Below are 26,327 nucleotides of genomic sequence, written 5' to 3'. Positions count from 1 at the left end.
AATGATGAGGTAACAAATCAAGATTTCTCAGATACAGTGGAGGCAGTTCTCAGAGTAAAAATGTGATCCCTACAAGCACATACTAAGAAAAAGAAAGAAGAGAGGATTAGTGAAGTGAATATGCAATTTTTTAAATGAGAACGCCAACAAATACACAAACCTAAAATAACCTCAAAGGAGAAGATCTTGAATGGTAGAGGAGACATAAACTGGAAATCAAAAAGACCATAGAACTGATACATAAAACTAAAAGCTGTTTCTTGAAAAGACAAAAATGATAAAATTATAGTCAGTATGAATAAAAAGATGTTGAAAAATCAAATGAATGGAATAAAAAATGAACATGGTGAAATCATAGCAAATGCAGAAGGAATGAAAGGAATCCTCAGAACCTGCTATCCACAGATGTATGCCAACAACACCAAGAATTCAAAAGAAATACAGATTTATCTAAAAAATTATAAAATGTCAAATTAGAATACCAAATAAGGATATTAGATAATCTGGTATCATAAAAGTAAATTGAACTAGACGTAAAGAAACTACCAAAAAATCCCTGGTCCAAATGGATTTGTAAGTAAATTTTAACTTTTAATGAACAGTTAATTCCTATACTACAAAAATTATTCTCAAAAATTAAGAAAGAAACCTTTCTACCACACTCTTTTATGAGACAAACATAACTGTGATACCCAAACTTGCATGAATGTACTTTGTCAAAAGCCTTTTCTGCATATATTGATACAATCGAGTTGTATTGTTTGTTTTTGGTTTTAATATGATGTTAGTTTTCCTAATGTTGAACTATCTTTGCATCCCTTCTTGTGTAAACTCAGTTTGATCATAGTTAATGACTTTTGTATAACTTGCCATAATCTTTTTGCCAGGATTTTATTTAACATTTTTGAATTGATATTCACTAATAGTATTGATCTATAGATCCTTTCCAATTTGCTGGTGATGTGATGACTTACTTTAAAATTCCTAGAGAATCTCTGAAGAAACTGAGACAATTTAATAATTTCAACAATGTTGCAAGCTACAAAATATATACAACAAAAGGCCTGTTTCATTTCTCTCTCATATGCTCTAGCTGTGTAACAACAGACGAGTCACTTACTTTCTCTGAGCTTCAGTTTCTTAAAACAGGGATAATAATATTGTATCACCTACCTCCTAGGCTTGTTGAAAAGAAACCATTTTATAAACCTTAAGGTACTTTATAAATGAAAATTGTTATCGTTCAGTCAATTGACCAAGTGTCTTTTTTTATCCATGTGGACAAGATGAAGATGTGTGAACTAGATCACAGTGTAGCTAGGATGATATGGAACTAGTTGAATGACCAGACCCAAAGAGATTATTAACGAATCAATGTTGACCTAGAGAGAAATCTCAAGGCGTGACAGTCCAGAGACCAATTCTTAGCTCTACATCGTTCAACATTTTCACCAATGACTTGAACAAAGACATAATTATCACGTTTGCATATAACATGAAACATGGAAAAATAGTTATCATAATGAACAGCAGAGTCAGGATGTAAATAGATCTTAACAGGCTAGAATTATGGGCCAAAAACTACTAAGATGAAATTTAAAGGAATGCATGTGAGTTTATAGGGCAGGTAGGTGGTGTCATTGTGGATAAAGCATCTGGTCTGGAATTGGGAAGACCTGAGTTCAAATCTGGCCTCAGACGCTTACTATCTGCATGACCCTGAGTGAGTCATTTCACCCTATTTGCCTCAGTTTCCTCATCTGTAAAATGAGCTAGAGAAGGAAATGGCAAGCTACTTCAGCATTTTTGCCAAGAAAATCCCAAATGGGGTCACAAAGAGTCAGACATGACTGAACAACAGGAACAACAAAATATGAGATTGTATGCTGGGATTCAAAAAATTAACTTCACAAGCAAAAAAATGAGAAAGCTATGATAAGACAGCACAATTACAAAAAGGATCTGGGGGTCTTAGTGGAATACAAACTTAATACACACCAGCAGTATGATATGGTAGCCAAACAAAGCTAGTATCCAGAGTAAAGAAGGTGATAATTTTACTTTACCTTGGTCTTTTTCAAGTGTATTTTAGAAATGACACTGATAAACTGCAATCTGTCCAGAAGAGGACATCAGGGATGATGAGGGGGTCTTATGTCACATGAGGATTATTCTGAGGATTTACTCTGAAAAAGAGAAGCCTTTATTTTTTAGGGGAAAGTCATGTGGAAGTTGGATTAAACCTGTTCTATTTGGTCCTAGAGGGCTAAAGTGGAAGCAATGGGTAGATATTTTTAGACTTGTAATCAGGCAAAACATCCTAACTTTTAGAACTGTTTCAAAAGGTACTGCTTTTCCTTCCCTAGAGGTGTTCCACTGAACCAATGACTACTCGTCAGGATACTTTTGAGAGATTCTTCCTGTATGGGTTTGATTAGACGGCCTTTGGTTCCAATTCTGAGATGCTAGATTCAGCAATATTATAAACTATATTGATTGGAATTAATCATTCTATAAGGGAAAAACAGCCACCTGGCATATTTCACACTCTTCAGTCCAAATAAGCAGAACTTGAATCTTTTTCATCATGGGAATCAGTGCCATCAGTAACTCATGAGGGTCCTTATCCCTGCTCTCCAATTTCTTCCTCTCCTTGAAGCTATATTTGTTAGTTATTCCAACAAACAGAGAGCTATGGCTCCCTCTCCATTTGTTTTTTAGGAAAAATTTATTGATGTAATTGTTTGTTGTCACTGAAAAACAATTGGTAGTTCTGATCCTCTTTAAATAATGTATATCTTGACATGAAGGCTACAAAAATAGTTTTAATAAATTTCAGCAATACCCTTTGTGCAGAATCCTTTTTTTTTAAACTGTTGCATTTTATTTGGTTATTTTTAAATATTTGGATAGGAAACCAGTCTGGTCTCTTTAAAAAGTCAGGTTGTAAAGTGGAGAAACTATTCACCAAAGGGGAAGAGACTCTGGGTTAATGATAAAGAGTGATATGCAAATGAAAGGATAGTATTTTCTACCATTTTGAGAAAGGGCATTCAAAACATGTGGCAGAAAAGTAACAGATAGCGAGCCTAGGAGGGCACTGGCAGGAAGATATTCAGAACTACTAGTGATTACAGATTAACAGGGAGGTGTGGAGCAGATGGAGAGCTCCACTTGAAGTCAGGAATCCTGCCTCTAACACTTATTAGCTTAGCTGGTTTGCCACTGGCAAGTCAAGTAACCTCTCTCAGCCTCAGTTTCTTCATGTGTCAGATGGCAATAATAATGACAACTACCTTACAGGGCTGTTGGCAGGATCAAATGAAAAATAAAATGAAAAGCACTTGGTAAACTTTAAAGTTCTAAATAAATATTGCTATTATAATTGAGAGGCAATGTGGCAGAGTTGCTAAAGAGCTTAGCCTCAAAATAAAGGAGACAGAGGCTGTTGCTCAACCTCTAAATGCTCCGTTTTTGTTTGTCCTTGGTCTGGAAGAAGACCATGACATCAGGGAGGTGATGCCATGACTTGCAAGTGAATTGGATTTAAGTGAGGAAGGGCTGTGCAAAGTCACCAGCCTCACTTTCTCCTCTGGGTGCAGTGGGGTCCATCTGGGTCCAGTGGCAAGATATAGATCAGGATAACTGGAGGTGGCTCTAGGAATGCTCTAGGAAACTCTGGAAGACTATAAATTTAAGAGAAGGGGCTGACCTGCATTGATAGAAGTAGTTTCCTCACCTCAGAGTTTTGTAGTCCAGAGAGTTCAAACACCTATTTGCCAACCGGCAACACTCCCTAGTGCGGCCCGAACCAGATTAAAATATAATTGGGAAATATTTAACAAAATAAATAAAAATACAGTAGAACATAGATAATGCTAATATGTGGTTTTCTAAGTCAATAAGCATTCGGCAAGGATCCTCATGTACCCTTTTATGGTCTCCTCCTATTTGAGTTTGACACTGCCTCCCTAAACCAAGGAAATCAAAGCTCTAGTTCCTATTATTATTTTCTTTGAATAGTAGCCTAGAATCAAGAACTAGTGATAGTGCCCTGGGGTAACCTGAAGATGAGAGTAAATTGGCAATCCTTTCCCCAAAGATGTCTGAAAGTGAATTTTTACATGAATGGAAACTGGAATGTTTAATTTGCAATTAGGAGTCAATATTTCTTTTAATCTTTGCTTCAATATGGGAATTAAATGGTTTATAAGAAGAAACAATTTTTATGTTTTCTTAATTTAAAAATCATAAAGAAAATCTCAAGTGAGTAGATCATAGGTTATATTCAGCCCTCTCAGCTAGTTACCCCTACTCAGTCAGGCCCAAACTATTCTAAATAAGTGTCCACCCTGCATTTGTTCCAGTTGTCCCAAGTGCCAAAGTGCCCCAAAGTGGGATTAAGATTAGCTTCATGTCATTGTGCTAATTTAGTGACAAAGTATCATAGCCTATGATATATTTCAAGTTTTTATTATTATTATTACTAAATGAATTTTACTATACACCAACAGTTTTTACAAAATCACAGAATGTAAAAGTTAGAAGGCATCTCAGCAGATGTGGAGGCCCACCCCTCCCCTCCAGGTCCAAATCTCCTCTCCAGTGCACCCAAGAAGTGCTCATCCAGGCTTTGCCTGAAAATTTCCAAGGAGGTCGAACCCACTGCCACCCTAAGGAGCTCATCATAATGTGAATTAGCTCTAATGATTAAAAAGTACTTCTGACATCAGACCTAAATTTGTCCCTGCAGCTTCTATTCATTGCTCCCACTTCTGTGCTCTAGGACCCAATAGAACAAATCTAAACATTCTTCAATTTGATAGTCCTTCAAACACTTGAGAAGAGCTATCATGTTTCCCATAAACCCTGTCTTCTCCTGGTTGAATATCCCTAGTTCTTTCAACAGAGCTTCTTGTGACATGAACCTGATGACACCCTCTTACTGGCATGTAATATTTAATAAATAATCTATGTCAGGAATACTAGGGTAACTAATGAAGCTGCTGTGGGATCTGCTTCCTGTGACATAAGGCTGTCCCTTTTTGTAGTTTTTTTTCTAATTTGAACTGCTTCATACCTAAAGTGTGCTGATTTTGCTGCCACATGGAACTCTATGCTGGACCATTTTTTGATGTGCTGGACCATATTTGATATCTATAATGACCATTAGCAATGTTGGCATCTCTTTCAACAGTAGCTATACTTGTTAAGCTATTCAAAGACACAAAACCCTATTGTTCCCCAATATATTTTTATTTATTTCATCAAATGTCTCAATTACATGTAAAGAATTTTTAACATTTTTTTTAAATTTTCAGTTCTTTCCCTCCTTCCTGCCCCTCCACATTCCTTGATAAGGCAAGCAATTTGACATAGATTATACATGTAAAGTCATGCAAAACATATTTCCATATTAGCTATGTTGCAAAAGAAAACACAGACAAGAAAGAGAGAAAAGAGGAGAAAGGAAGGAAGGATGGAAGAAAAGAAGGAAGGAAGGAAGGAAGGAAGGAAGGAAGGAAGGAAGGAAGGAAGGAAGGAAGGAAAAAAGAGAAAGAAAGGAAAAGAAAGAAAGGGAGGGAGGAAAGGAGAGAGGGAGGAAGGGAGGGATGGATGGAAAGAGAGAGAGAGAGAGAGAGAGAGAGAGAGAGAGAGAGAGAGAGAGAGAGAGAAAGAGAGAGAGAGAATATTTCAATATGCATTCAGTTCTTTTCAGAACATTCATTCAGAACTTCATCAGTTCTTTTTTCTGAAAATGGGTAGCATTTTTCATCTTAAGTCCTTTGGAATTTTCTTGAAAAATTGTTTTGATCATAATAATTAAGTCATCCACACCTGATCATCATACAGTATTGCTGTTACTGTATACAATGATCTGTTGGTTCTGCTCATTTCACTTTGTATCCGTTCATAGAAGTATTCTCAGGTTTTTCTGAAACTATCCTGCTCATCATTTATTATAGCACAATAGTATTTCATCATGATCATATACCACAGTTGGTTTAGCAATTTCCAAATTGATGGGCATCCCCTCAATTTCCAATTCTTTGCCACCATAATAAGAGCTTCTATAAAAATTTTTGTACATATAGGTCTTTTTCCTTTTTCTTTGTTCTTGCTGGGATTCCAACATTGTATTAGCATCCAATATTTTGACATCCCCTCCAACACTTGTCATTTTCTTTTTCTGTCATATTAGCCAATCTGATAGATATGAGGTGGTGCCTCAGAGTTGTTTTAATTTGTATTTCTTTAATCAATAGTGATTTAGAGCATTTTTTGCATGATTATTCATAACTTTGATTTCTCCTTCTGAAAACTGCCCACAGAACCACATTCTTTTATCCAAATCAAACTATTTATTAACAAATCATTAACCTCTGAACGAACAAAATTATGGATCAAACTTCAAAGAAGTATATTCATAAAGCAGCCAAATTTCACATTGCTCAAATGAGAGTCTTTCTTTGTGACCTAGTGCTCTATATGACTTATGATGTTAGCTTCTAAATCTTTCAGTGTCCCTCTGGTTGGGTACTAGTTGCCTTCTAAGCATTATATTGTGCCCTGAAGCTAAACCCTTGAGGCCCAATTTTAACTAATTAGCAATTGTTCTCTAAATTGGACTGTTTCCACCCAATCTGGGAGATGAGTAGTAAATTACTTCCTCTCCTTATTTCAATTCTCTTAAAATAAAACTAAACATTAAAATAGTCATTTGACTGTTTGGTCCACTAAAGAAATTTTTTGAATCAGAATTCCAGCTCCAGGCCTTGGTAACTGGCTTGAGCTGCATCTGGTTCTTTAATTACATGTATTCTGGTTTTGTAGAAATTCCTCTGGGTTCAGCATCTATTTGTTAATCACCAATGTGCAAGGCACTGTCCTATAAGGAATTAGGATACAGAGACAAAACAAACAGTCCCTCAAAGACATTGCCCTCTATTGGATAAATAAGTCCTCTATAACTATGTGTTGACTTATAAAACATTTCATAATATTTAAGTCAACCAGCATTTATTAATCACGTAAAATGTACTAGACACCGGGATTACAAAGGAAGGTAAAAACAGAACCTGCCCTCAAAGCGTTTACAATCAAGTGATTTATAATCTAATCTTTAAAGCTTTATAAACTTTCACACATATGTAAATTTGAGCTAAAATTATTATGGCAATGATGGACGAAAAATGAGTCTTTTGCATGTGTGTGCTTCAACACAAAAAAATGCTTTATGTAGTATGAACATATAAAGCACTAGACTTGTACAGGAATCCAGTTCAGGTCTAGAGCTGAAATAATCCCTGCTGTTAGCAGTGCTCAAAGCATTAAACTTCCACTGAGGGGCACCACACTTGGATCTCCTCTCCTTAATCACTGTACTCATTTGTCAACCATTCTCCCTAGGGCTTGCTGCTGCCATGCTTACTCCACATCCACTTCCTGTTCTATAGGAATGAGAAGATGAGATATGTATAGGACTAGGTGATAATCTGATCAACTCATTGGACTAATTTCATATGGGAGCTTCTCAGGAGGCCTCCTCTAGTTTTTAAACCAAATGTATATTCTAAGTAATAAAGACTCTTTGAAGGAAATAAATATTTTATATGTCCATTTTAACTTGTGTAAAATAAATTCCTGAAGAATTCCATGGATCTGACAGTGTAGCATTTAGAGATGTCAATGTTCTCCTACCTGACAGATAAATCCTGGAGGATTTATTCAATCCCCTGAGACAAGTAGAGATTAGGTGACTTGTTCAGGGTCACATAGCTAATAAGTGTGAAATGCAGGATTTGAAACCAGCCTTCCTGACCCTCAGCCAAGAATACTAGCCACTACTTTATGTTGTTGATTTAAGTAAGGTTGATGTATGGCAGTAAGGCCCACCTCTTTCATTTATGAGAAGTTTGGTTTTGAAAAGGGTGGTAAAAGAACTTTTCTATGAAGAAAAAGTATGAAATTGACTTTCAAAGGATATAACACGCTGCTCCTTTCATATGTGAGCAATTTATTTGCTAAAAGGGGCACACAAAAAAATTTGCATATGAAAAACAATTTTAATTTACTTGTAAAGGAACAGCTTCTCCGATAAAATGAGAGACATTTTCGAAGAGGACCATGACATCAGGGAAATGATGACATGACTTGCAGTCGACTTTGATTTGAGTGAGGGAGGGCTGTGCAAGGTCACCAGACTCACTTTCTCCTCCAGAGCCATCTGGATCCAGTGACCATATATTCATCAGGATGCCTGGAGATCACCCAGGATGCAATGGGAAACCCTGGCCCTTGTAGGCTAAGGCCTTTTCATGTACTCAGAGTGAGGTAACACCCATTCAGTGAATAGGCCTCTTTAAGAAGTGAGTCAAGGGATGGCCCCTTTAATTAGAAAAAAAAAAAGAAAAAGAAATCAAGCTGGGAAGGGAAGACCCTTGGGGTTGCTGTTCCAAAGAGAAAGTTACCACTGACATTCACACTAAGCCAGGAGGGCCCAAAATACAGCCATTAAGTAGAGCTTGGACAGGGACCTATCCTGATAAATTTCTGGTCACTGGATCCAGATGGCTCTGGAGGAGAAAGTGAGACTGGTGACCTTACAGCCCTCCCTCACTCAAATCAAAGTCAACTGCATGTCATCATTTCCCTGATGTCATGGTCCTCTTCAAAAATGAAGGACAAACACAACCTGTGAGTAGACCTAGCTGCCTGAAGGGGGACCCAGCTAGTTGGGTAACTCAGCTTATCCTCTTCCTCTCCCTCTCCCTCTTCTCCTTTTCCTCTCCAAAGGAAGGTAAATTTTGATGGCCAGAAGCTGCCCACTTAACTTGGGGTTTATTGGCTATATTTCTTCCTTCCTTCCTTTCTTCCTTCCTTTCTTCCTTTCTTCCTTCCTTTTTTCCTTTCTTCCTTTCTTCCTTCCTTCCGTTCTTCCTTTCATTCTTCCTTCCTTCCTTCCTTTCCTTCTTCCTTTCTTTCTTTCTTTCCTTCTTTCTTTCTTTCTTTCCTTCTTTCTTCCTTCCTTCCTTCCTTCATTTCTTTCTTTCTTTCTTCCTTTCCCAAAACTTTAAACCCAGTTCACTCTGAAAATGAGAGACAGAAGCTCTTAGAAAGACAAGATAGAGGACTACACTTCTGACGAATAAATTAACAAGGGCAGAGAAATTACTGAGGCTTCAGGACATTGTGATCTCTTAGCTCATTTGCATGTCACTGTTTTTAGAGTTTGGGAGGTTATAACTTACAAAATAGCAAATCAATTGACTATTTAGATGTCATTGGAGGATTAAAAAGAATTCTATTTCATACCTGATAGAAAGGTGAATCATGACTTTTACTTGATAAAGGAAAAGATGAGTCACTGACCACAGGAAGGCTCTGTTTCAAGGCATTAGAGGAAATGAAGAAGCCATTGGCAGAGTCAGCTAACAAAAAGGCTTCAACGACTGTGCTCAGAGACGGTGATTGGAAGAGAGAAACTTCTTTGCAGATTAGCTAAAGAAAAGCCTGAAAAGGGGGCTTTCTGGGAAGGTCATTGGAAGAAATCTGAACTCTGATATAGTTGGAGCTATTGCTCTCTAGCACCAAATACAGCTTAAAAGAGATGATACTTCTGAGAGATGCCTAGTTGTTCTCTCTTGCCCTACTCGGTACAAGAGGGAGAGACAAAGAAAAAGAGACCAGATTTGGATCTGTTTTGCTGTAAGAGGTTTGGAGCTGATTGAACAAAGCAGAATCCTGTTGAGTGAAGAGCCAGCTGCACTTGTCTTCATTGTCCACAGAGTCATCTGAGTGATTTTGCTCTGAACTTTGATTTTCTGTAAGAGGAGGATGAGAGATAATCAAACAAAGCAGAATCCTGTTGAGTGAAGAGCTGACTGAGCTTGTCTGCTTTGTTCAAAGAATACACTTGAGGAACATTGCTGTTCTCTGGCTTAAGGGAACTCCTTGTCACTACTTATCAGCTATTTAACAAGTTCTCAGAGCCCTGTTAAAGACAACTGTAAGTTAAAAGAGCTTTTTACTATTCCATCAACTCAAAAGAAAAAGGAGAGACTTTGCCCAGCAGGAGAATAATGAAGACCAGAAGGGGAATACCTAGTAGAGCAGTGGCTTTGTGTGGTGTAGGTTATTGCTGAAGGAACCAAGGACAGCAAGACCTGTCATATAAAGTTGTGAAATGCCCTTGGCATATGTCATTCTTCACTCATGTGCCTCCTCCTAGGTTTCTATCATTATGTGCCTACTTTTCCTATGAAAACTATAGTGGAAGAATGTGACTCAGGTTTATATGCAGACTGTTTTATTATTTTTGCATTTTCATTATATTGAGTAACTGTGATGATTACTCTTGTCTTTGCCTTATTGTTAAGTAAATGTTTCACATTTAAAATCTAAAGTCATCATGGTGACCAATTTTATGTAAATATATATTCTAAATGTACATTGTTTGGGGCTCAGGAGCTATAATGGCAAATAGAAGGAGTGTATCCACACACACAAACCTAAACACAATAGGGTAACTTCCTAGTACCCCAAGCAAGTTTGAGTCATAACTATTTGGTAGTGGTCCTTCTCTGGGAAACCCAGATCTGCCAGTGTGAAGGCAGGTTGGATAGAAAAAAAGACAACCAAGAGCAAAAGAAAGGGGTTGTGTTACAACCAGATTATACCCCTATATGAATTAAATAAATTAATAGAAATGAATAAACTATTACAGATGAGGTTTGTTTAAAAATCTCTATGGAATTGCTTTCTGTCTTGGGGAGAAGAGGGAGGGAGAAAAATTTGGAACTCAAAATTTTACAAAAATGAATGTTGAAAACTATCTTTACATGTAATTGGAAAAAAATAAAATATTAAGAAAAAAAATAAGCAAAAAAACCCAAAAAACCCAAAATAAAAGTCATTGAAAGACTGAAGAACTTTTGATTTAACTGATAGAAAATACGTTAATTTAGTTCAAATAAAGTTAGCTCAAAGGAGAATTTTTTAAAAATCTCTGGAAGCAGTGTAATACACTGGTAAGTATCTATAACAACTGTCCATGCCATCCAATGTGTTCTACATTTGATTATTAATTGGCCAGCCACAGTTAATTAGCTTTTAGTTAGATACAGTTACTAAACATATATGGCACAAATAGTTATTACAGAAATGTCATCCCCAAAGTCTAGGGCACACTCTCCACAAATACACACAGAGACAATGGGGAAAGTGGGTACAGACTTAAGATACAACATCAAGGCATCCACACAGAAAACACATGTACAAATTGGTAATGCACGCCCTTTGTTAAATTCCCGGTGAGGCATCTCTGTTTTGCCCCAAGGGTAAATGCCCTTTTAGAGTCCATAGTGTTACTTTTCTATGCTTCCAAAAGATCCTCCCTGATGCAATATATCAAGTTCATCCTCTCTCAACTCCAGGCTGATCCATTTTGTCCAATGGCATGATCAATATGGCAGTGAGGGTTGAGAGTGACACTCTGGACTAAACCACCCAGCCCTCTGGTAGGGGTATACTTCCTTAAAGCACTCTGGAAGCATAACTGATGTGTTGCTAGAATTGTTGTCTTGTGTACATAGGCACATCTCATTTTTTCCGCCAATCCCAAAAATATTTCCCATATGCTATCTTCTGATTTCATCCAATGGTCTTAAGGACTTAAATCTTCCCAAAAACACACATGTATCATGAAATCACATTCGAGATCACACCCAAAATATATACACCGATGGGATCACAGATGTTTTAGAGCTGAATGGGACCTCTGAGACCATCAAGTCTAACCCCATCATTTCACAAGTGAGAAAATTGAGGCCCAAAGAGTTTAAATAACTCGTTGAAGGTCACACAGGTAATAAACAAAAGACCAAGGATCTGAACCCAGGTCCTGTTACTCCAATTCTAGCTACTTGCTACTATATTATACTGTCTCTCTTTTATATATATGTATATATATACATGTATATGTGTGTATACATGTGTCTATACAATATACATATGCTGTATAATACACGTGTATACATACATTTATGTATATATACATATATAGATACACATATATGTGTTAAGTTTTAAAGCTTCAAACCACACTGAGACTCTTGAGATGCCCTATATAATGTAGCTTTTCGAAAAACTTTACTATATGAATGTTACCAAAAATGGATCTTCTCCCCTAAAAGATTACAAACCCTTGTACTAATTCATAATACTCTGCTCCCTAGAGGTTTGCCTATTCAGGCACATCTTAGCGGCAGTTTTAAAGACAATATAAAGGGATGCTTAGGAGCCTCAGGATCTTTCAAAAGGTGGTTGACAAATTGATTGCCTGAAATGCTTACTGATTTATTATAACCCATACATAAGTGACCATAATCAGCAGTTATAAAACTATAAAGCACATCTTGCATGGATCAAATATACTTTTTCTCAGAGCACAATTCAGGTATTTGCCTTATTGTGATAGCTTCCAGGCTTTGGTGTATGTATATATGTATGCATGTATACATATACTTATATATTATGTGTATAGATGTATTTCCTCCCCTTCAAAAAGCCATTTTAACTTTTCTCTGCTGGGAGGGACTATTATAAATAATTTAGAAAAATGACCATTCTTAGGTAATCTCCCTTTCTCCCTGTCCAGGGGGTCGGGTGTTCCCTCATCCTCAGGACTGCGCCCAGCATTTGATGAATGGAGACACCCTCAGTGGGGTTTACACCATCTCCATCAATGGGGACATGAGTCAGAAGGTTCAGGTGTACTGTGATATGACAACAGATGGGGGCGGCTGGATTGTAAGTAACTATGGGATTTCTCAGAGCCTCTCAACATTCATAGCATTCCATAAATTCACCTTTTTTCTTTTACCATATCCTCCTATCCATTACCACAATTCACTCTGTCCCATTTCTTCAGTTTCCTGGAAACCCTGTTTAATAGCCCAGACACAGACAGGTTGAATAATGTGGAAGCAAGTAAGATTAAAGGTGGGAGAGTCATGAGAAGGAACCAGGAATTTGGGAGACAAACCGAGATTCTCTACCTTCCCTCCTATTCCTTTCCCAAGCATGGTTAATTCAGGAGGAAGAGAAGGAAAGGCAGAAAAGCAAGCTCCAGAGGAGTCTTAAACACTATAAGTCTCTGAAAATTCTCTAATATTCTTGGTGGGAGCCACCATGATTGATAGTAGTGATGGGGATAGAAATGGTAACTGGACCAGTGACACTGAGGTCTTGAATCCTGAACACCCCCGAAATAAAAGGAAGCCAAATGAGCTGAATTCCAGGTACTTAGCAGACCCAGATAGAAGCTCTTCCATGGGCCTTAGCTATAACAGGGAAATGGGGTGAAACACTTTTAAAGTTTTCCATGCCAGTAAGTTGGATGATCTCTTGGAGAGCCTCCTTCTTCTAGGTCCTGCTGTGTAAAGTCAGGTTGGGAGCCAGACAGAGGCATGCTGACCCATCAGGGATCAGGACCTCAGCATCCTTGCTTTTGTCACCATCTCTATCCCCATTACTACTATCACTCTGATTCTCACCAAGAATATTTGGGAATTTTCAGGGACCTTGAGTGCTCAAGACTTTGAATTCAGAAAAGCCTCATTTTCTGGGTCTCTTGATAACTATGCCAGGGCTCTGATTAGTGCAGGCTTGAGAATAAAATGAATGACTCTCCACTAACGCTTGAAACAATGTGGATTATCTCAGAATGAATGCCTTTGTACAGGTGGTTCCTCATGCCTAAACTGTACTTCCTCACACCACAATTAAAATTCTAAGCTTCCTTTGAGCCTCTCTTCCAGAGGCCTTCCCTGTTCATCCCCATTTCTTGGTGCTTTGCTCCCTGCCATTATTTTTTTTTAATTTTGACTCTCCGTGGCATGTACTTATCTCTGTTTATGTTGAATCAGCTCAACTCCTTGAAGCTAGAAGACAGGCAAGACTTTGTTTGAATCATTGTGTCCCAAGTGCCTAACATGGTGCCTTGCACAGAGTAGGTTCTTAATAAATATTGGTTAGGTTGAATTTTTTAAAAAAAAAAATTGGATTGTTCCTAATGTCTGATCCCAAGGTATCCCTAGGCAAGCTAAGGAGTGAGGGATGAGAAGTCCTATGTCCCAACCTTCTCCCTCCCCAAACCCACCTCGCCCACCCCCACCCCACTCACTGCTCACATACAGAGCTAGCCTTTTCAAACTGCTGAGAATGGGTCGTTTTTGAAGAGTTAAATGGTACCTCTGTTCATAACAGCTGCTCTTGGGAGACATTCTCTTTTATATCTCTGACATATGTGTGCTTCCTTCTTAAAGCATAATTGGAAATTGAAGTCGAAGCTGATTTATTGGAGGGTAAATGAAATTAGCACTTAAACAGCTTGGAAAGTGAATGATTTGCAGTTACATTGCCTCCAATATGATGGTGTCAGTCAATAGCTGATGAGAATTATTCCCTCTCTTTTGGTGAAAAACTCCAATTTAACTACATAAAAAAGCATAGGGCCAGGACCATCTCTTCTAACCATTCTGAAGGATTTATGCACACCTGTGTTGGTGTCCACCTTCAGAGAGTGAGCACGATTGCCAATATCACCCACAATCCTATTAAGAGAGTGTAGACATAGAAAGGGCAGCAAAGTATCTATGAAAATAGCAGGCCCAATATTGATGCCTTCTTTGGTTAGAGAGAGAGAGAGAGAGAGAGAGAGAGAGAGAGAGAGAGAGAGCCCAAATCTGCCTGATATTTGCCTAGTACCTATCCTTAGCACCCATTCTCATTTCTCCCCCTTGCTTTTTTAGGTGTTCCAGAGACGGCAGAATGGCCTGACAGATTTTTTCCGGAAATGGGCAGATTACCGTGTTGGTTTCGGAAACTTAGAGGATGAGTTTTGGCTGGGTATTGACCCCCTGCTTTTCTTTTCTGTGCTACTTTGACATTTTGTCCATCTTTTGCTTCTCTGTGTCCATCTCGGGTTATGAGGAACTCTCTTCCTGTTTACCTGCCCCATCTCCTAGTGTCTGTTCAGAAAGCTGACAGCTCCCAAATTGTTCTCATTACCTTTCACTCTGTTTGGCTTCTCTATTGATCTGTTTTTATCTTATTGTGGTGTTTCCCCCATTTGTGCTATCTCTTCCTAGCCTCATGAATAGTCTGTTATGTTGATGGGATTTGACATGAGAAAGTTACAAAGGGAGAGAGCTGCCCAGCTGGGGTAAATGGCAGAGTGAGTTAACAGGGGGGTCTTTCATCTCCAAGAAGCAAGGCACCAGCCAGCCTTAGGTCGCGAGAGAAATGAGTCCAGTCACTTTGCTTAGCTCCACAAAGAAATGTTATTACCTGCTTCGGGAAGGAAATGGGAAAATTAAGAAGGCATTAAAGGTGACTGGCAATTTCCTGGAGGTCTAGGACTGGCAGGAGGTATGGATCAGAATGGGGCTGTGTACAAACAGAATCTATGAGGTCAGCTCTCAATGCCAAATTAGAATCTGCCCACATATGAAATTTAACAGAAATCAGACAAGGAGTCTAGAGGAAATTTGACAAACTCTGTCTCTCTTTTTAGTCATATAATGGAAAGCGCACTGGAATTGGAGTCCAAGGAGCTAGGCGTGAATACTGTTTCTGCTACTTAATCCCTGTGAGCCTTAGGAAAATCATTTCATCTCTCAAGACTGTCATTTGCCCAAGGACTAGATGATCTCTAAGGCTTCATCCAGTTCTAAATCCTATGACCCTATGACAGTTGTTACGGGAATGACAGAATGGCAAGCAATCAACTAACAAGTATTTATTGGGCATTTATGACATGCCCAACACAAGCACCATCGAAGCATAGCAAAGATAATAAGGCAAGACTGCAGTAAGAACTATTCATCAAGGAGCCAAACAAAAAGAAAGTAAAAGAGGGTCTTTGCCCTCATGCAGCTTATAGTCTAGCTGGCAGGGCAAGACAAACACACATAAAACAATGAGTGTGATTTACTTCTGAACAATATGGTGCTGACTACAGCAGCTCAAGCAGGAATTCGATTCAGGAAACATTTATTAAAAACCAATTATGTGCAAGGTATTGCATTAGGCACAGGATAGACAAAAAATGAAAATGAAATTTTCCCTGCCCTCAGAGTTTTTAATCTATTGGGGTGGTCAGGCTGGGCAGGGGTGGGGGGGTGGACAGTGTCTGGCTGCTTGTTCTATCCCATGCTGTGCCATTGCCTCTTCACCCAACCCAAGTTTCACAGACACGGACTCCTTCTCCCTTCTCCTTACCAAGCTGCTCTGGACCAGGTCTCACTCAAATTCTTTGCTCTTCTCTGCAGGACTGGATAACATGCACAAGATCACATCCCAAGGGCGATATGAGTTGCGGATAGATATGCGAGACGGCCAAGAGGCAGCTTATGCCTATTATGACAAGTTCTCTATTGGGGACAGCAGAAGCCTCTACAAGCTCCGCATAGGAGACTACAATGGCACTGCTGGTACTTTCTTGCCCCTATCCAGAACCCAAGGGCCACAGGGACCTGGCAAAGCTGGTGGGCTTATGAAGCTCGTGGATATTTCCACATATGAGTGATTAACTCTCTTCCTGGCATGAAGCAGTGTACTCTACTAAGAGTGTGGAGCTGAAGAGATAGGAGGGCTTGGATCCTAATGCTGGTTGTGTCCCTAACTAGCTATGTGGCCTTGAACAAGCCTCTTAACATCATTGTGCCTCAGTTTTCTTATCTATAAAATGGAGGAGACGGTACCCACCTAACCTCAAAAAGTCACAAAGATAAAATGAAATGACATAGGTAGAAGTGCTTTATAAAGCAAAAAGTTCCATGCGAATTCAAGATAATATTTCTATCATTCAGCTTACTCAATAAATGGCTCCTCATCCTTTATCATAATGAACAATTATCTGGATGGAAGTTTCCTAGTGACGTGACATGTGACTATAGAGGCTTCATTCCAAATAAGTGGTGATGTATGTCGGGGCCCCTGTTCTTGGAGAAGTCCTACTGGTACAAATTAAGCTCCCCAGGTCAGGGAGGCAAATAAATCAGTCAATCAAGGAGAATTACCTAGGCCCTCACTGTGAGCCAGGCACATCACTGAGTGCAATGGGCTCACTTTATATTCACATTTCACTTCTGTTTTCACTCCTTTGCCTGAGGTACATGCATGCCAATTTCTCTACCTAGGTTTTTGGTAATATTTCTGCTAAGTGGACCTCTTTTGTTGTTATTTAGTCATTTTTCAGTCATATCTGACCCTTCATGACCCCATTTGGGGTTTTCTTGGCAAAGATATTGGAGTGGTTTGCCATTTCCTCCTCCAGCTCATTTTTCAGATGAGGAAACTGAGGCAAACAGGGTTAAGTGACTTGCCCAGGGTGAACTCAGGAAGAGGAGTCTTCCTGACTCCAGGCCCAAAACTCTATCCACTGTGCCACCTAGCTACCCCAAGCAGGGATCTAAGCTCCTGTTATTATATCATTAATTTTATCCAAACAGACTCTCTGATCTGTTCTCAATCTTTTGTTAGGAGCATCAAGTAAGATAATGTATGGAAAGGTGTTTTGCAAACTTTACAGAGTTAAATAAATGAGAGAGCCACTAGCATAAATCCATAGACCCCCCCCCCTCTTCCAGTCACTCTGAAATAGCTTCAGTCATGGCGCTTGCTGCTCTATGTTCTTTGCTCCTCTTACCTGCTGAGATTTCCTTTGTCATGGTGTATGTATCAATGATCATTTCCAGTGACAATCACACTATCTTGAAAGATTGCCACAAACCCTTCTGCTTAACTAGGCAACATGCTGAGCTTTGATAATAATATTAACCACAACCTGCATTTATAGGGCACTTCCCAAGATGCCTGTGTCACCTTTAGAGCTTCACTACAACCCTATGAGGTATATAATAGAGATATTCAATTTTTTTAATTCTAGGACTATGACTTGAGGAATTCTTGGTTTGAAAACTCCTTCCATTAATGCACTGTCACTTGGAGTCATAGAAAGTTGTCTGGGGGCAGGGAGATTAAGTGACTAGCATTTGGTTACATTACTTACTTGAATAGAGCAGATAGAGGAATTGAACCCAGTTTTTCCTGACTCTAAGGCCAGCCCCCTCTCCACTCTACCATACTTCTTTTCAAGATACCAATTATTATCCCCATTTTACAGATGGGAAATTCGAGGTAAACTTAAGGAGGTAAATTGACTCACCACTGCCAATAAGGAGGAGAGCCAATACTCAAATGAGCCTGAGAACTCCAGGTCCTATAGTGTTCTGTCCACCACATTACTCTCAGTTGTAAGATCATCCCTATTCAGGTGTTGAAGCACATTACTTTCAGTTGTTAGGTCATCTTTATCATTAAGGTCTTAAAATGAAGCTGATTAAACCAGGAATGACCAGGAGCCACCTAAACTCCCTTTTTATAATACTCAAGATTAATCCTATGCCTATGGATAAACTATCCCTGGTCCTTGTTTCTCTGAAAGGAATAGGACACAAACCTTCCCAATTCTTCAAAATAGCATTTGAGGGGATGCACAAATCTAATTTAAACCAGAGTTTTACAGTTCTTGGTTTTACTTAACTTGTCTGTCTCTAACTTTCTCATCTACACAGGTGACTTTCTGTTGGTTTTTCCTCATATCTCATATAGAGATAGCTATGATCGGTTTTTATCAACCCATTTCTACTGGTTATAGTCTGATCTATTAGAGACAATTTCCTACTTCTAGCCTTGTGCTAGAAGGTGCTTTCATAGGAAAAAAAAAGTCGCTTGATCTGTTGCCTGTGTTCAGGCAATCCCAGACAAATGGCTGTCTATCTTCAGCCTAAAGACCTAGAGGCAAGAAGATTTCATTGTCTTCCTCTCTTACAATTTTCAGAATCTAATATTTGCTCCAACTCCAGTCTCATTTAACTTGACTTGTTGCTCAATCTAATTTTTGGATTGACTCTTACCAGTTATGGGTTTATAAACATTTTCACTGGTTTTCACCCTATTTATCAATGTCTCTTCTAGTCCCTCCACTCTGAGTTCATTCAGTCCTACCATTCTTCTCAGCACAAGGCTAAAAATAATTTAAGTCTTCATCTAGGACTATAATAGGTGTCCAACATAAAATTATAAATCCATTTGTCAACAAAGATTGGTTGAATGCTAATATGAACTTAGCAATCTACTACTCACTTAACAAAAGAAGAATAAAGAGGCATGGTCCATGACCATAAAGCGTTTATGATATTTTTAAGGACATGAAATGGGATAATATATATATATGTGTATACAAACAAGCATATATACATATATATATATATATTCAGATAAAAAGCACTGTAACATATTTGAAGGTGAAAGGTGTCAGGCTGACTGTGGCAGACATTTCAATAGCTGTCAAGGACTCCATTCTGTCCCTAACATGTGGATAAAATAAGTAGACAAGTCCTAAATTATGCATTTATGACTATAAGTTTAGAAATCTAGAGAAGGGAACCATCGATGTGAAGCAGGGCATTTGAGGAAGTCTTTGCAAAGAAGATGGACATTGAACTGGTTTCTGATGAATGGGATGGATAAGAGAGTCAGAGAGAATTGTGAATGGCATTTCAGGTGACGCAAACAGCATGAGTAAAGGCCAAAAAATGATTATGACATATAGTGTGTATAGTCAGGGGACCTGTCTGACTAAAGTAGATTGTATGAGCTGGGAAGCAGTGATAAATAATTACAAATGGATTAGATAAACACAACACAGATAGGGTTTAGACCTAGAAGGAACTTCAGAATTCATCGTTTTGTAAATGAGGAAACTGAGACCCAGAGAATTAATGTGACTTGTCCAAGGTCACGCACATTATAAATAATAGATCCAAGATTCAGATGCAGGTCCTCTAACTCCAAATCTCTTTCTTTTATATCATGTTGCCTTTGTGGGACCAGATTCAAGAAAGACCTTGAAAGCTAGGCATCAGAAATCGGATTCGATGCAGTTAATGATAGAGGACCTATTGTAGGTTATGAAACACAAGAGGAACACGATGAAAGTGTTCTTTGTGAAGATTTTGCAAGAGGAAGTGGAGTGAAAGAGACTAGCGTTGTCAAAGTTCACAGTTAAGCGGTATGACAACTATTGCAAACAAAAGACAACGAGAACCTACGGTATAGTAGAAAGGAACTGGAGATTCAGGGCAATATTCAAAATGAAGAAATGACAACAGTTGGTGACATTGGATATAGGCAATGAATGGGGGAGGCAGGGCAAAATTAAAGATGATTCGAAAGTTTCAATCCTAGGAGATGGGAAAATTGACAGAAATAGGGAATTGGAAAGGAGAGTCGATTTAGGCAGGGGAGATATGGTGGGTGAGTATTATTTGGGACATATTGAGTGTGAGGTGATTGGGAAACATTCAAGTGAAATATATCTTATATACTATGAGAAATGTTGGACTAGAGTGCCAGTGCATGGTTGGAACTAGCAATATGAATTTGGGGATCATCCAGATAGGAATGTTAGTTGAAGTTATGGGAATCAGAGCTATAGGAGCCCTCTATAGAAATAGAACAGAGGGCTTAGGACAAAATTTGGGTAGAAGATGAAAAGAAAGTTAACAAAGGACACAGAAAGGGAGAAGAGACATTGGAAGATTGTCAGAAAAATGCAATATCATGAAAGCTAAGAAAGGAGAGATTTACAGGGAAGAGCAGGTGGGTAGTAAACAAATGCCAGAGAGAGTTCAAAGAGAATGGGCATTGAGAAAAATGGCATTGGATTTGGCAAGGAGCTGGTAGTAGCCTTTATGACACTGATTTCTATAGAGTGGTAAGGATAAAAGTCAGATTGCAGAAAGTTAAGAAGGGGGTAAGAGTGGTTAGGAAATGGGGGCATTCATCATAGACTGCATTCAAGGAATATGTTGCCCTCAGTTGATCAAAAGTAAGTTCAGTTCGGATCCTTAAATCTAGACTGGCTGAGAAAGGGGCCATGAGCGATAGTGTAGTAATGTGAGCAATCCCAGGAAAGTTGTCAGGAGCCCCAAAAAGAGTTCTCTTTTATTTGTAGGGGACAAAGTTATTTGTTAGTATTATTTAAGGTAGAGGACATTTAATCATGTTTGAAGGTGGAAATGTCAGATCTATGCTACTCACTTGCCATAAAACCTTTAATTTCCCCTAGGATAAGACATAAACTCCTCAGCTTGGCTATGAAGGCTATCCATAAACTGGTTCCAACTCACCTTTCTAGTCTCAGCTCACATTATTTTCCTTCACTAACTCTATATTCCTAGGAAACTGGACTTCTGGCCATTCCTCGTGCTTGGCATCCCATCTCCAACCTCTGTAGAGTTGGAAGAGCCACACACCATACTGTGATGCATTCTTCTCCACCAAGCACAGTCTTCATCTTCCTGACAAGGCTCCTCTAGAGCCTGAAGGCTCAGCTCAGGAGTTGTCTTATCTGATTCCCAGCCCTAGTCCCAGTTATTAGAGCTCCCTCCCTCCTCAAATGTCCTTGTACTCCCTTATCTACTGGACATTATCTCTACCCACCCACATCTGAGTAGAAAGGAAACTCCTTGAGAACAATGGTCTTTTCATTTTGATCTTTGGATCTATCCCCCAAAACTAGGTCTGTGTAGACATTTAATAGATCTTTGTTGTACCAAGCATAAAGGAACATAAAGGAGCCCCTGAAGTGGGAAAGATGGAAAATGCTAGAAACAGAGAGTATAATTGTAGGACTCAAGTGCTAGAGGAGGAGGGATGGGATTTGGATCATCAGAGAAGAGAGAAAACTTTTCCACTGAACTGGAAATGAGTGTAAGATAAAACATAGGGAAAGTACTCTGTTAAAGCTGGAGAGAATACAGCTCATGCCAGATGCTCTCTGTCTTCTCTGTGAGGCAGGATATGAATCATCTACTGACAGGGGAATATAGGAGCAAAGGATTAGAGATAGGAGGAAGAAGAATTACAAGAACTAGACTGAAGTTGTACAGTAGGAATCTGTAATGGGCCAGGTAATAATAGAACAGTGACTTATATATAGCATTTTAAAGCTTGCAAAAACACTTTATAAATATTATCATCTTGTCCTCATGATAATCCTAGTAAGAAAATGCTATTATTATCACCACTTAGGAGACTGAGGTTGAGAGAGGTTACGTGACTTCCCCAAGATCACACAGCTATTAAGTATCTAAGAGAGGATTTGAACTCAAGTCTTCCTGACCCCAAGTCTGACACCAAGCTGCCTCTAAATAGATATGTGCTAAAACATGTATAATGAAGGCAATCCAGTACTGGAGATCAGCATGGTAGCCTGGGTGAAAGGCTAGCATGCCAGGGATCCCAGGTTGCTGGAGAAAGTAGCATTGAAGTAGTCAGCCCTGGGGTGTAAGATGAAGGAGTCTATCTTAGACGGTGGGTAGCTAATGGACTCTGTGAAATGGGAATGTTTGAGTGGTTGAATTTCTTTGTGAGAGGAGAACACATTTTCAGTGCTAAGTGTCCATTAAATCTCACTTCTCTTTCTTTGCAGGGGATTCCCTTACTTATCACCAAGGGCGACCCTTCTCCACTGAGGACAGAGACAATGATGTCGCTGTTACCAATTGTGCTATGTCCTACAAGGGAGCTTGGTGGTATAAGAACTGCCACCGAACTAACTTAAATGGAAAGTATGGGGAGTCCAGGCACAGTCAGGTAAGGACCAATGTTGGGAGAAGGGGGTATTTTATTGTTTGTTTTTTTTATTAGAAAGCAATCACCCTTTTAAATTTGTTTAACCATTTCATCCATCTAAACACCTAAATATTGGTGTTTTCCTTTAACCAACAGAGTCTGGAGTCCCTCTGCCTTGTAGTTTGCAGGGGCACATGATTCTGAATCCTTTTTTTCCTTGTAAATGACCACATGGAATCCCATCTCCAGGAAGTCAAAAATACAGTGAAAATAATAGAATGAAAGCAAGATAGAGGAGTAGAAGCCAGAGGAGTAAGAAGGAAGAGTTTTCAACTTCATATTAGATCTGACAAGAGACACTAATCTTCAGTAGGGTAGAGTCAACCAGTAAAGCCATCCCTGAAAGCTAGTACCCTGTAGGGTTCAAGAGGTCCTGGGGAAAGGGAAGAAGTATGATGCAGAGGAAAGGAGACTTGAACTTGTCATCAAAGTCATGTGCTGGCAGCAAACCCAAACTCTAGAAAAATAGGATGTTCAGGAGGCCCCTTGGATCTCCCAGATTCACAAGGTCATAGGCTCCTCTCCCATGATTAGTTGCCAAGGTCCCACAGAGCACTGAGAAAAAGAGATTGTAACCAAAATTGGTAGGACCTTTTGAATATCCCTTTGCAGCAACTCAAAGTTTCCTCTTTAACATGTGAGGTTAGCTGCCTGGAACCAGTTATGGAAGATTTCCATTTGCTCCAGACTGTCTCTCCAAGGTACTTTCCTTACATGTCCTGGTTCTCCTAGAAGCAGCTTTCTGATGCCTTCCTCATGACAATACCATGATAGCAAGATGATCGGATCTGCAGGTGCACCAGACTCCCATAACACTTGGAAAAATCTACCTGTTACTAGCACTAAAAGCCAAAAAGGTGACTCCTAGCAAATAAAGATAAAGTATCCCCATCTCGGGCCAGAAACCTATAGTTCCATGGCTGTTCAAAATGCAAAGATGGGAATCCCATGAGGAACTTGACTAGAATGCAAGATCCGTCAGATGTTATATGAATGCAAAACCTGCTAAATTCATATACTGGGCTCCTTTCTCCCTTTGTGTCTCCTAAAAGCACAGCATTCCTCATCTCTCCCAGCTAGGGGTTGGCTTATAGGAGTAACGAGAGAGTAAAGAGAGAATATGACACCTTTGTCATTCTCCTGAACAGGGAATCAACTGGTATCACTGGAAAGGCCACGAGTTCTCCATCCCCTTTGTGGAAATGAAGATGCGGCCTTACAACCAACGACCTATGGTTGGAAGGAAACGACGGTCCCTACACCTGTGAGAAGAGGAGAGCCCATAAACAACCGACCTTTTCTGTCATTTGTTTATATTTTATAATATGAAATGAGGTGGGGGGGAAATAATAATTATGTGCTATTGCAACCTACTAAGGGTATATAAAGGAAGTGGGAATGAAGCGGGAAGACAGTACAGAGAGGATAATAATGGCCATAGCATTCTACTCTCCTGGGTGATGAAGTTTCAAGGTCCTGACCTTTCATCCCAGGTCTCCCTCCTATTTAAACATACCCCAACTCCTCACTAAAGGAGACAAAAGAAAATGTTCGTGAAAGACCAAACCAGGGACAAGTCCAGTAACCCTTACTATTTTGATGGGTTAGGAGTTTCTTCTCCTCCCCTTGTCTCCTCTCCAAGATGCCCTTCATCTTCCTAACCTGAGAGTTATGGTTATTGATGGTCTCTGAAACAGGTCCTCAACTCAACCCATCTGGCTGATATATTAGCCAATTGTTAACATCAGTATGCCCTAAGTAGGAGGCCGACAGATGAGACAGCTCTTCAACGTAATTTTTCTGGCAACAACGTGTTGGCCTTTTGCTATTCTAGTGACCTAGGCTCCCTTTAAATGATTCTAAATTCTCCACTTCTGTCCCTCTTATTATTCTTACCCAAGAGGTACTCTTTCTTTTAAGACTTTCCAGGGAGCCCCTATTCTCCTTCATCTGCTAACAATGGCATTTCCCAACTCTACTTATCATCCCCACTCCCAGACACTGATTCAGAAATGCGCAACACTTAAAATCTCTGATACTGGATTCCATAGGCCACATCGTAATGCACTATAAACTCTCCTTCAACTCAACCAATCGACAATTCTCTATGGAGTATCTATTACATGCTCAGCACCATGCTGTGAGCCCTGGGCAATATAACAAAAATGTAAGATATGATCCCCACCAATAAGGAGATTCCATTCCTCAGAGTAAGTACAGAAAACATGTACCTGTGTTTCCTCAATGCTTGATCCTTTTTTTTTTTGAGGAATTGCCCACTACCACAGTCTTGTATTCAGTCAATATCACTAAACTATGGGTGAACCAGTTAAAGTCAAAGTAATCCTGCTGAATAACCAGGCAGCTATTCCATCAACCAGTATGGGGTAGCAGTGGTAGACTCTTGGTCCCGGTGGGGATGGAGTGACCCCATTAGTCGATGAACTCAAGAGAAACTTTCCTCCACCTTCCTTTATTATTTACTTAGGATAGGAAAAATGAAAAGTGCCAGAGTAAATTACATCTAGAAATCCAAAGGTGAAGAGGAGAGAACTGTGCCTACCTCCCATTTTATTAGATGCTGTATCTTCACCATCACCATTTGATTTCTTTTTTTAAGCCTAAGAGGACAGGGAGTCACAGTGGCTATTTTGGAAGCTTTTTCTACTTTAAAAGTAGATGTCAACTACATTCTATACAAGCTGCTAAGATCTTTGTGCAGCTCCCCAGCTCTCTCCCTCCTTTTTTCAGTTCATGGTGATAGTCCATTGACCACCTCCATTTTCTGCACACCTAGGGCTTGATCTACATCAGAGACTTTGGGACCCTTCCCAACATTCACTGTTTGAGTCTGAGAGCTAAAAATTTGCTCATGAAGTCATTAGAAAGGAACAGCAATCCCTTGGGTCTAGCTAGCATGTCTCCCAACACGTGTCTTCTTTGAGGGGGAAGTAAAACTGTTGTTTGGATACAGTGAGGTGACAATCTGAGCCCTGGGCCCCTTTAACGTGCCTCTTAAGACCTTGGCACACCCAGTACTGAAAATGAGGCTAGTACTTTCCAACTTGAATTCAGCATAGGCTCCACAGAAAGCTAGTAAAAAATGAACAAACAACCCATCATATATATACATACACATATACACACATACATATATATGTATGTACATTTTCTTAAAAAGAGCTTCTTCAGGAAGAGACTTTAGTGGTCATCCAGTTCAATACTTTCATTTTATAGAGTAGCAAACAGGCCCAGAGATGTTGAACGATTTTCCAAAGCTTAGATATCTGATTGGGGGACAGAGCCAGAATTATAACCCAGGTCTCCAAAAACTCCCAAGATAGTGTACATTCCATGATACCAATCTACCTGTTCTGTTAAGTTGGTTGGTATGTGGGCCAAAACAGTAGGAAGAACTACAGATGTTGGCAGGATAGAAATTGGCATAGGAGAGATGACCCATTTTAGAAGAATTGGAAAATTTTAAAAGATGCTTCCCTTACAAAAAAAAGTAAAAATCAGGAGTCACATGTGAATCTCAGAGCCAAAGACAGAGAACA

General features: G+C 39.3%; 1 protein-coding gene across 1 annotated transcript in view; it reads left to right on the top strand.

The window, feature by feature from the left end:
* The window catches only part of TNR (tenascin R), a 107,991-nt gene extending 82,104 nt beyond the window's left edge, over window positions 1-25,887 (top strand). The window contains 5 exon segments of the mRNA XM_036757525.1: window positions 12,659-12,810; window positions 14,814-14,910; window positions 16,335-16,496; window positions 22,565-22,728; window positions 23,916-25,887. Coding sequence (XP_036613420.1) covers window positions 12,659-12,810; window positions 14,814-14,910; window positions 16,335-16,496; window positions 22,565-22,728; window positions 23,916-24,035 — 695 coding nt within the window. The 3' untranslated portion in view covers window positions 24,036-25,887.
* Window positions 25,888-26,327: the final 440 nt, after the last annotated feature.

This window comes from Trichosurus vulpecula, chromosome 4, assembly GCF_011100635.1.
Source record: "Trichosurus vulpecula isolate mTriVul1 chromosome 4, mTriVul1.pri, whole genome shotgun sequence".
Taxonomy (NCBI): Eukaryota; Metazoa; Chordata; class Mammalia; order Diprotodontia; family Phalangeridae; genus Trichosurus; species Trichosurus vulpecula.
Note: the sequence above shows the minus strand (reverse complement) of the source record. Positions and strands in the feature narration are given on the sequence as shown.